This window comes from Thunnus albacares, chromosome 10 (genome assembly GCF_914725855.1).
Source record: "Thunnus albacares chromosome 10, fThuAlb1.1, whole genome shotgun sequence".
Lineage (NCBI taxonomy): Eukaryota > Metazoa > Chordata > Actinopteri > Scombriformes > Scombridae > Thunnus > Thunnus albacares.
Window position 1 is genome coordinate 30152242 of NC_058115.1, and position 12540 is coordinate 30164781.

Here is a 12540-nt window from a genome sequence, read left to right on the forward strand (position 1 = left end):
GCAAATTAATCAGAAAGTAACTTAAGAAATGCTCTAAACATCTCAGACTGTACTTATATGTAACTGCATCGTACTATTTGAGTTGTCATTCTCCTGTGTTTGACTCCCCCCAGATAGAAGAGGAGAATGCGGCTTTGCTCGCCGCTCTTACCGACAGCCTGGACGGCATGGTGGATGCCGAGGTGGGCGGGCTCTCTGTCTTCCCCGCCCTGGGGGAGGAGCCCGACCAGGAAGAGGAAGAAGAAGACAATCTTCCTCTCAGCGCGGAGGACTTCAGCCAGTCACTGGGGGCCGAGACAGAGGACCCATCTCTAGTAAGAACAGCTTTTTACTTCCTGTGACGAGGCAGTTCTTCTTGGACATTGTTACTGAAATGAAATGGAGAGAAACCTGTGATCAGAACACTAATTTCCAACTCTCCCGGGGTCCCTCAACCTCACATTTGCAAAACGTATCTGAACTTTTACCCCCCATTTAACTTCTTGATATTTACACCTCAAATACCGTTGGGTTATTTTTTTTTTCTGTGGATCACAAGTCTCACAAGTAGCTCAAAAACCGCCACCTGTTGAAGCAGAGCCTTTTAATACGTGCTTCAAACACCGTCTGCCGCCTCTCTCCCCCTCCACCACCATGCTGTGTCTCTCCTTTCCCATGCTCTCCCTCTCTCTTTCTCCCCAGTATCTTAATCTGTGTCGCGTTTGCTAACCTTGATGGTCCCCCTTGTCGGCCTGCGAGGCTCAAAGTCCGCCTTTAACTCCAGGAAAACAGGGGCGCTGAGGCACACAGTAACCTTTCATCCTGTCTGTGTGTGTTTGTGTGTGTGTGTGTGTGTGTGTGCCTTGTTGTATTTCTGTATTTCTAAGGACCACTTGTCCTTATAAAAACAGAAAAAAAAGATTTTAAATCCTCCAGAGTGAGGACATATTGCTCATCTTTATTCGAAGGGTGTGTGGAGGGACTGAACTTCATTTTGGGGTAACATAAGAACTTAATTACTTTTCAGATAGATTAGGTCAGCACTAAATTAGTTTGAAACTTGGAAGTAGCAGTAGGATTTTACCAAAAATAAGTATTTTTGACAACTTAAAATTAAATAAATGACACAGAAATTACAATTTCAAATGCCAGTACCAATATATCTATCTAAATAATATAAAAAATAATAATTTAGTGTTTAATTTAGGTTATCAAATAGGGAAAATGAAAATTAGAGAACAGATCTGTTCAGCAGAGCTTTAAGGAAGATGTACACTACATGGCCAAAAGTGTGCGGACAGCCAAACATTATATCCATATGTGATAGTTAAACATTTCACTTCTAAACCACGGCATGCCTCCACTCCTCTGGTTTCAGGCTTTCTACAACATTTTCGAAGCCGACTGCAGGGATTTTCTCCCATTCGGCCACGAGAGCTTTAGTGAGATTAGCCGCCGATGTTGGTCGATAACTCGCCGTTCCAGTTCATCCTAAAGGTGCCAGATGGGGTTGAGGTCAAGGCTTTATGCAGGCTGGTCACGTTATTCCAAACCCAAACTGGGAAACCTATTTCTTAATAGACCCGGCTTTGTGCACAACAGCGCTGTCATGTTGAAACAGGGAGGTTCCATAAATTAGATTAGAATAAAGGCAGTGGATAAAGTCAGTTAAAAGTCAGGTTTAGCTTTAAGTAACAGCTAAGAGTCCTCACAAATATAGACATCCAAACATGTGTGTGTGTGGTCTTCGAGCACGTGCTCTAGTTTATGTGTGTTTGCTTGTTTTCATCCCCTCTTCTCTTTTCACACAGTGCTGCTGGCTGCCTCTCTCTCTCTGCCTGGGCCCCTCTATCCTTCCCTGAATCAGACTTCTAGGAACTTGTTTTTCTGTCCTCACTCTGTTCCCCCCGCTATCAGCCCCGGCCTGCACCTGAGCAACGCCCCCCCCCCCCCCCCCTCCCAAAAAACACTCTAAACGTCCATCTCATCTGGAACAACAAATTTCCGTATCCCTTTACAGTGAATATCGTGCCCTACTTTCCCCGTCGGTTCACTCCGGTGTCAGAAGAATGCAGGCCTGTACCCGGCTCCGGAGTATAATCGAATGAGGAAGCTGTTTCACCGCAATAAACGACTTATGATTACAGCTGTAATGCGGCCTTATTGCGCTTGTCAAGATGAATCTGGCCCGTTTCCTCAATTTAACTTAAATTTCATAGCAAACGGGCTGTTTACAGGGTTTTTCTTGTGTGCACCGTGATTTCGCAGCAGCCTACAAAGATGCTATTGTTTTGCGTTCAAGTGTCATGCCGGTTGGCTGAATACCTACAGCGTAAATATTCACTGAGCTGCACCGGCTTCCCATTTGCAATTACACACCGAGTTGTACTATAAACCAAGTCTGCCAGTGAAGGTTTGTTAAGCTCTGAAAAGGGAGGTCGGATGTGTAGCAACACTTAAAGTTCAAGGGAAGCCAACTGTGAGAAGCAGGACTCCCCCCAAAAAAAGACAAGAGTTCTGCTTGAAGGGGTTAATAACCTCATTAGGCTGGTAGGAAGCAAATAAATGGTGATTAATATGGTGTGAGCTGAGTGTAAGAGAGAAAAACAAAAATAAATGCCTTTACAAAAATTACAACCTATGTTTTATGCAGTAAATGACAAGAAGTCATACGGCAGGTTTCATAAACCCAAATTTAAGAGTTGTTAAAATAAGTTTCAAAGCCAATCCAACCATTTAGTAAAGCATATTATATAAGCAGCATATATATCTATTTTACTGGTTTAAGGTCACAGCAGAAACTCATTTAAGATGTATATTTAAATTTGTCCCATAAGGGTCTTTTGTCATTAAAGTGTTGAGAGTCTTATATACTTGTAATGTGAAAGATGTCACTTGTAGTGACGACCCCGCTCTGCAGGTCCCCTCGGCTCTACTGAGCGTTTTAGCGACTTTCAGCTCATTGTTTTGGTTTTGCAGCACACAACTAGTCTCATGGCTCCCATCAGCATTGTTTCCAGGTGCAGCAGGTAGCTGTTTTTCACCCAAAAAAAAGTCCTGTTACCCACTGCCCAGCACCAAACTGCAGACAGACAAAAGTTAAAAACCAGCTGTTGAACATCGCGAAGCATTTAGCAGCTAAAAAGCCAGATCTTTTCTTGGGGAATCGGTGCAGATCGAGACAGTGCTGAAATGAGAGTGAGTATCGCTCTTTGATGTTTTACAGCTTCTTCTGTTGCCCATAAGTGGCCAAAAAAACCAGTTAACGTGGGTTCACGGAGGCAGGATCATCTGTCATATTTGACCCTCTGATCTCTGATTTATTTGAGAGTGCGCCACTGTTTGTTGCATCACAGGATCTGACTGGCATTGGAAAGAAAAATGACCAGGGGAAAGGGACATTCCTTCCAAATTGGTGGGAATGATAAGGACTTCATTGACCTTAGATGGTTCAGTGCAGGAATCAGGGTAGTTTGGTGGTTTAGGAAGCCAAAGACATGCCAAGCCTCGCAGTGATAATCATGAGTGTGCGTCCACAGTAAGCTGGCATGGTAACAGCAAACAGGACACAGTGACAGAACCGGTTTTGTTGCTGCAGTATGTTAAATGCCATGGAGGTATTGTTTATTCCAAAACAAGTCAGCGATACCGAGAGGTTGAGCCGCCGTACGCCGTCGCCTTCGCTGTTGTGTTGCAAAACATTGCCAACCTCACACATGACTGCTCTGCCCTTGTTTAACCTTGAGGACTCCTTAGTTATCAGTCAACCTGTGTCAAAATAAGACTGATGGCAGGGTGGTTAATCAGTTACACCTGCCAGTTTCCATCTAGCAAGAAGGTCAAATGAGACTGGGTCGGTTCAGTGAGTCACAGGCAAAAAGTGAAAATACCCACTTAACGGTATATACTGAAAAGAACATGATCAAGTATGGCATAAGTCAGAAACCCTCTCCATCATGCAGCTGTCAGCTTGGTCTTTCAGTCTTTCAGAATTTTCCTAAACTGCAGAAAATCTCAGTTTTCACACCATGAAAGGATTAAGGGGAGGAGACCCTACAGGAACAGGAAGCAATTTGACTTTGACAAAGCAGATTGGGAAGTAATGGTGTGGCGTTTGGGGACAGATGGGCGTTGCAGTTACTTAAAAGCTGCACAAAGTCAATTCTTTGATGGAAGTGAAGTTTCTGTAGATAGAAGTTGAAACCTGAAACCTAAAAATAACAAAAGTTTAGTTTAGGCTTTTAGTTCATAAACTATAAGCTTGTGCTCATCTTAGTGATTAACTGCTGCTGCGCTGCATGTTACTAGAAAGTGTAAATATGGTTAATTTATCCTGCCGTTTTTATGACTACAGTAGTAGCTACTGTAGGAGCCTCTCATGATTTATCTTGGAGCAGCACTGCACGTGTCACCACAGCTTGTTTTTCCACAAATACTGTAAGAGCAAGAGCTGAAAAAGTATTTTCTATCCCCAGACACATGGCTCTCAGTCAACCGGTTGTTGCTTCATTCCTCTGACAGCTGGCAAGATAACACACTTTTTTTTCCGAAAACCTTCCTCGAATGCACACAGCCTCCTTTTTCTGTGACAAAATTGCATACTACTCCTACTGTTTCTGCTGCTGCTGCTGCTGCTGCTCCTGGGCTGTTACTACTATATTTTTCTACCTCTACATCTGTCTCTATTGCAACTTCTGAAATCCTCTCCCATGGGCGTCATCTGGGTAACACCCCTCAGGCAGCAAGTTTATAACTACCAATATAAGTCAAGCCTCCTGTCCCTCTGCGGGAATGTGGACTCTTATATATCCGAAGTTATGAGATGCATATTAGCGTTTACATGTCAGGAACACTGACACACTGTTTTTTTTCACTTACAGTCAACTTAAAATAATCATGCAAGCATTTGACAGTAGGGATTTAATTAAAATGTCCTACAATTTGTCCAAAATCGAGCAACAATTCTGCAGTTTTTCCTGATTTTAAACTGAGGGATCACTGTATCCTCTCTAATAACTACACCACCACTATGATTACTACTCACCTATAGCAACCGCTTACTGCAGTATTACACCATCCATAGTAATTGCTGTTTACACTACTGTAAGTACCTATATTTAAATCTGAGCTCTTTCATGACCCTGTGTTTTTCTTCTGCCATGTTTATTAATGTTTTCCAATCTGGTTTCTTCTTCTCTTTGTCTCATTCCTATAAACTGACTAATTTGTAAAAGTTTTAAAATCATATTCCCCTGATTCATGGAATGATTCACTTGTGCAATGCAATATTTCAAAACTCAGTGATGCTCCAGTAATTCCAGGATCAATTCCAGGACACCTGACAACAGAAAGCAGGATATTCCACTTCAGCGTATATGAATCGTTTCCTCCCGCATCCTCGCTCAGTTTCCAATTTGCGTTCACTATCAGTATCAAAAATAGCAACCTGACATTCATTCTCCACTCACACAGAAAAGCCTGGTGTAATGACATTATGCTGTTTACTCTACTGGAGCTGCCAGATGTGTGTTTGTGTGTTTGTGTGTGTGTTTGTGTGTGCGCTTCATCCCCCTGTTTCCATCACTTGAGTGGTTTACTGTCACATGACTGCTGTCACTCATGTGTTCAGCCTCGAGTGCGGTGATGCCCTCTACTGGTGTGAAGTCAAACTGCAGATGACCTCCCTGAGGCAAAGCTGTCACCTCTGTGTGTGTGTGTGCGTGTGTGTGTGTCTATTCATGTACATACATCAGTCTGTTTATAATGGTATTAGTTTGATTGGATTAACACTGGAGATATCCTAATTTTTTTTAATTGTCAATTTAATTAAATATATTAACTCGTCATAATTCTAAATTAAATTACATTTCTTTTCATTAATGTGATTTAATTTATACACTCATATTAACATTCAGATTTTATAAAAACTAAAAATGAATGTGCTAGAAAAAAATTATAATTACTCATTTATACTTATTAAAACAAGAAGAAAATACCTAAACGTTTGCACACAAAATACATATCTAGTAGATATCACTAATTATCATCTAGTCAAACTGATGTTAGAGAGTAGTATATGTGTGTGTATATATATATATATATATACTTGACTAGTCATAAATTAATTGCAAATGCCTGTAATTTGAATCTGATCAAACTCAAAATTGGTAAAGTTATATTTCCAGATATATCTACATGCCATAAAGTCACATGTTGACTTGAATTATTGTGCTTACTAGTCAGATTGTAGTTGGAGATACAGTATATTGAATTATCATTCTGATTGATAACACTAATTATAACATGTTAAAATGATTTTTCTGATATGTATAACTACATTAAACTGTGGTAAAGTAGTTTGTTCGTATAAGCCTTTTAACTTATTTGCAAATTACCAGAAACTGGAGATGCAAGTGTTTCTGTTGTCTCTGCTGTGTCTGTTTTTGTGTGGGTGCATGTCAACTCTTGTGTGTTTATGTACTGGTCATGTGTTAATTTGCATGTGCTTCCTGTTTTGAGTTTGCTTGTCCCTCTGTATTTGCTCCCTCATGAGTGTTTTCTTCTCCTGATAATTTGTGTTTGGGTCGACATTCACCTCCACGTCATTGTGTGTGTGTCTCTCTACTTATGTGCCATTGTTGTTCTTCACATGTGTATCATTCATGCATGTGTAATTGCAAATGCATCCCTGCTTTTTATCTATGCGAGTGTGTGTCCCAGCACAGAACAAGGCCTCCATTGATGCTGCCAGTGGAGCTCTGGATGTCATCCAGAGTAGAGCAGAGCAGAGTAGAGTAGAGTAGAGTGTTTGAGGGGCCCGGATGCTAACGGAGGGTTTTCAATGTTTCACACAGACACAAACCTTCAGTCTCCTCTTTACTTTCCTCAATGGGACTCTAAGAGGAGCATCATCACACACTCTGAGCCAAGTTGGCTCGCCCACAAAGGGGCCGCGGTAGCCCCATTAGCGATGCGGGCGATCGTCCCGTTCAGTCATTTGACCCACATAGTATTCTGTGGTTACAGCCAGCTCTGTCGGGTGGTAATGTTGTACTCATTAAAGCATTACAGTACAGTAATATACAGTGATAGTGTTGTAAATCAAATGTGGTTTAGCTATGACCTCTAGACAATGATCAGAAGCTTAATGGCGAACCTCTGCCATTATAAACAATAAAGTTGTATGTTTTTCAAGGGAGCACCTTTTTATGCATTTTCCCTTAAAAAGCTTCAGTTTGATTTATGATGACCGTACTCTCTATCATGTTTCACATTACATACTCATAAAGAGGTATGCCAACCTTAAAAAGCCTATAAAGTTGTATTAAGAGGCCCTGTCAGATACTGTATATGTAGTTCCCCACATAAAGTTTAACTAGACGTGGGTCGGCAGGTTAGATGTATATTTGTAGATGTTCTGACACCATTGCTGAGGTCCAATGGATGATTAAATGTCAAATATAATGTCTAAATATATAACAAGCAGGCCTGATTATCAGAAACATTATTCACTTGTGTGGTTTATTATATAACATTCACTTATTTTACAGGTAAATTTTAAGTGAATATAATCTGTTGAGGTAGATTCAATCGATTCAAGAATATGATCTCAAACTGAGTATTGTCCTCTTTAAGTTTGATGAACTGAATATTTTCCTTTTAACTCTCTCAACATCATTGCAAATGAGGGAAACCTCAGTGATTCATGAGGCTTAAATAAAGATTAGGGTTAGGGTTGGGGTTATGGGTTAGGGTTGGGGTTAGGGTTGGGGTTATGGGTTAGAGTTATGGGTTGGGGTTATGGGTAAGGGTTGGGGTTAGGGTTAGGTTTATGGGTTGGGGTTATGGGTTAGGGTTGGGGTTATGGGTAAGGGTTGGGGTTAGGGTTGGGGTTATGGATTAGGGTTAGGTTTATAGGTTGGGGTTATGGGTTAGGTTGGGGTTAGGGCTGGGGTTATGGGTTAGGGTTGGGGTTATGGGTAAGGGTTGGGGTTAGGTTTATGGGTTGGGGTTATGGGTAAGGGTTGGGGTTAGGGTTAGGTTTATGGGTTGGGGTTATGGGTTAGGTCGGGGTTAGGGTTGGGGTTTTGGGTTAGAGTTATGGGTTGGGGTTATGGGTAAGGGTTAGGTTTATGGGTTGGGGTTATGGGTTAGGTTGGGGTTAGGGCTGGGGTTATGGGTTAGGTTTGGGGTTAGGGTTATGGTTGGGGTTATGGGTTAGGGTTAGGTTTATGGGTTGGGGTTATGGGTTAGGTTGGGGTTAGGGTTGGTGCTATGGGTTAGGTTTGGGGTTACGGTTGGGGTTATGAGTTAGGGTTGGGGTTATGGGTTAGGGTTGGGGTTATAGGTTAGAGTTGGGGTTGGGGTTAGGGTTAGGATGGATGTGGTTGAATGAATAAATGAATGAATTTGTTTAGCTAACAAGTTGAAATTATACCATGGCCACAGAAAATTATTGTTTCTGATTGTTAAAACAGTTGATGTCAACAGTTTAATCACATGAAATCAGTGCGGAAGTTACAATAAGCTAAAGTAACCATAGTAACCGTTGTGGAATTTCTGTAGTAAAGATGGATTCACAAAGAGCAAACTGTCTTTCAGAGTTTATTTAACACACATATGCATATATATGGGACTCAGAGTCTAAGTTAGACAGCGAGACCAAGAGCAACATCATTCACATTTATAGTTACAACCACAGCTGCCAGAGAATGTTATAGACCATTAGAATATACAACCATGGTAGCTAAATTATACAACAGTCCGCCCTTTGTTCATCACTTATCAGTGTTCTTCCTGGAGGAGTTCTGCCTCTGCATCCATATACTGCGAACTGGAAGTTGAAAGTGGAATATCATCCAAAATTGAACTGAATTTAGTTGTCGAATGTATTTTCAAGTTTCTACTCACCATTAGAGACACATACAGCAGACTTTCAAGCTTGGTGATTGGATGATTCTTACTCAGATTTAATATGTAATTTTTTATGTACAGTCATGTAACCTCCATATTTTATCAAAAACACATATTTCTAACACACATGCCCCTCTTTAGTACTGATGATTGAGCCAAGAGAGGTTCATGTCCTTTCTAAACCTTGGAAGTCCTCCAACTGTCAGTCACCAAGAAAATAGATGAGACTTTTACCTCTGGAAACTTGGACACCTCTACTGCTTATCTGAACACGATGAGATGTATCATTTATCAAAAACAAATAAAATTAACCAAACTGTAGTCTCTCATTTCAATCAAGATGGCCAAATCATATTCAATCCAATCGCTTTATTCATCCTCAGCAAGGACGGATATGTTTAGAAATGCAATCAGGTGCTCAGGGAGATGATGACCTCCAATATGGCTGCCTTAAGTGAACCCTCTGTATGCAGGGCCCCTTTGCTGTAAATCATTTGGGAAGCCCTGGTACAGCACATCCCACTGCTCCAATCCCGAATCCTATCACATCTGTATTTTCTACATCGTCTTCTCCTGGAGCAAACGCTGCACAGCTTAGCGGGGGATTTTCTCCCTAAGCTGATTTATATCAGCTGATAGCCCTGTCATGAAGCTAGGCACTGGAATGAATGGATGAATAGACAGATGAGAAAAAGCAATGAAAGGATAGTGGGGAATGAGGAGCGGTTGTGTTAATATCCATTTGAAAGGTAATACCCAGGGAAGGATTCAGGAGGCATTTGCTCTCTGTTCCTTCTGTTGCATCTTCATCGCTGCTTCCTGTTTGATCTGAAGGAAAGGAAAAGATGGGAAGAAGGAAGGATGAGTGGAGGGAGAAGGAAAATATTTGAGAGGGATGGAGAGAGAGAGGGAAGAGGACAGAGTCGGTTTTAAAACACACAGGTTAAGATGGAGATGGGTGTAAAAGGTGGCTGGAGATAAGAAGGACGCAGGATGAGAGATGGGGATGGCTTGTGGCGAAGATTTATGGATGAAAACAGGAAAAGAGCTGAAAGACAAGACAAGGACTAAAGAAAAGCTGGGGGGAAGAGTTGGAGATAGGTGATCGAGAAAGGGGAGGAAAGTAAGATGGAGAGGAGACAGAGGGAGAAGCAAACAAGACATCAGGAAGGGTGAAAAAGATTTTTAAAAAAACAAAGGGACTGATAGGAAGACAAGATGGAAGCGAAAGGGAGGAGCTAAAGTCATACAGTCTGTTATTATACAGAAAGAAATGACTGAATCCAGCTCTTTAATAGAAAACGTGAACGTGCCATGTAGCTGTCAGCTTTAGTGATGTGATAAATGTACAGTATCATAACCTCGTGGCCTCCTCTGCACATTATTCCCTTGTACAAACATCCATCTGCAGGATGTTAAGAGCTGACAGAATATAGATTAGAAATTGGAATGAAAGGCTGAAAGAGCCAAATGGTGGACGCTTTCATTTCACAACTGACCGGTCTTAGTTTTTCAGCTTTTCTCATCTGAATAAAATGTGTAAAATGTTGCAAAATTCCTTTTCTTCCCTCCCCCTCCAACCATCTAACACACAGACATAGTTATTTTATTTCTATGCTTGTATTTATTGTATTCATGCCATAACTTAAACATCCTAAACAACAATCCTAAACCTTTGACTTGAACAGTGGGTCCAAAACTTGAGGTGGATATATATAAAAATGCTCCCTGAAAGTCAAAATCCAGGGCTTCAGCCTGCTCTGAAAGTTGCATCTACTTCCTCCTCAAACTGACGTCAAATTGCTCACACATGACCACAAATGGCCGTCCATTGGTAGCCTTTGTTGCTAGGGTTGTTCCAATTATTGTTCACATTGTCCACTTGCATATTTCAAATCAGATTCAGGTGCAAATATGTACAGATGTATTTGAGAAGTTTCCATTTAGAGTAAAGAATGAGAAAAAGAAGTGAAATCCTACTACTACTATTTGTTTATGTAGCCTCTGTAGCTGCTGGATGTCTGCCAGGGGCACATCATGCAAAGATATACACCAGAATGTAAATATAGACCTGTAAATGTGCATAATATGTCCCCTTTAACTATGTCATGTCTGCAGCCTAAAGTCTTTTTATACCCTCTTCTCTCTCACCAGCTGAAGAAACTGCTGCTGAGTCCTCCCAACGTGCCCACAGGCATCGATGCACACAAAGATGGTGTCAACGGGCATCGCTATAGCAACAGAAGCTTGCACCTACGGCCAGTCAGACCTCTGGTTAAGGTGAGGGATGAAACCCAGTGTGTACACAGGCAGAATTAGCTTGTTGAAGTCTTAGTTTCATGTGATTTATAACCTTTTTTTAAAGATATTTTTGGATAGTTTTTGGGCATTTATGCCATGCAACAAGGGTCCCTAGCCAAACCAGGGATGTTGCAGTTATGTGGCATGTGCAGTAAACACTTGGCTACCAGTGCGCATTTTAAAACTCTCCCCTCATCTATTTATCCTGTATCAAAGCTCCAGCCTTTTTCTTCTTCAGACTGTGAAGTAGAACTGAAGCAGTTTGTTCTGTTGTAACCCCAGACGTTCACACATCTCGATTCACTAGTTACTGCCTCATTCCCTGTGTCTTCTGAAGGCTGGCAAGATAACAAAATTGGATTTTTCCCCATCACTTCCACTCAGAGGTGGAGAGTTAACGCTGAAGTAATTCACTTTTGCATTCAGAGCCTGCAGTCGTCAGCATCCCCCGCAGCTGCGAAGGCAGTCCTTCAAACAGGTGTCTGCACTCGTTCTGCAAGTTAGCGTCAGACTAATAGATAGAACAGACATTAATATTTTATTATAAATCATTCCTGCATTATCCAGACATCCAAACCTGTCCACAAGAGTCTCAGTTGTTTGTTCAGATGCTTGAAGCGACCTACGATATGTTAACATTTTCCTGACAAGTCACCTCTTGTGGTCATATAAATAATGGCTGATTCTCTCTCAGTATGGCTGCAGAAGCTGTCAGGGAGGAGAGTCAGGACTGATGGCTGGATGAACAAAGTGTCTGACTTTGACACCAACAGTCCACATTGGTTTCTTTGATCCATGAAGACAATCTTCCCCAGTCAGAACCATCATATAGGTGGTTTTACATGCTGGTGCAGAGATGTGGTGAAACCTGCAACACCTGCCTTAAACAACATTGATCCCACTGATAGAAATCTTATTGGATTGGCTTTCTAGGGAGAGTTTTAGCATCATCAATCTTTAATTGCAGGTTGAGAGGGTTTTTCCCCTCGCTGACAACAAGAAATTGACTATAAAATTGTTGTAAAATTTAAAGAAAGCCTGGCCTTTTTGAATTTCCACTGGCTAAACCTTACGTCTGACAGGCCTTGAATTCTCATTATACAGCGTTCAGAGGTCCAGGAAAAAAATAGCAAAACTTTCTCAAAGTCCAGCCAGCAGTAGTCCAGCTGGAACGACAACAACAGTTTTTATGTTTCCAAATGATAGATATCTCATTTTAGAGTAAAAACTCTTCAGGCCTTCAAGCTCGCGGAGACCTTCGGCTGCTGCTTATGATAGATGTAGTGTTGGGGAAGAGAGGACATTTACAATGGCTACTGCTGTATGACTTAGCAGTAATTGGATCGC

The 12540-nt window shown here is 41.4% G+C and overlaps 1 protein-coding gene across 3 annotated transcripts in view; it reads left to right on the forward strand.

Moving 5' to 3' along the window:
* The window catches only part of ppargc1b (peroxisome proliferator-activated receptor gamma, coactivator 1 beta), a 108463-nt gene that overhangs the window by 76505 nt on the left and 19418 nt on the right, over window positions 1-12540 (forward strand). For all 3 annotated transcript variants that reach the window (XM_044362795.1, XM_044362794.1, XM_044362796.1), the window contains 2 exons: window positions 114-314; window positions 11047-11172. In XM_044362795.1, coding sequence (XP_044218730.1) covers window positions 114-314; window positions 11047-11172 — 327 coding nt within the window. The remainder of the gene's footprint in view (window positions 1-113; window positions 315-11046; window positions 11173-12540) is intronic.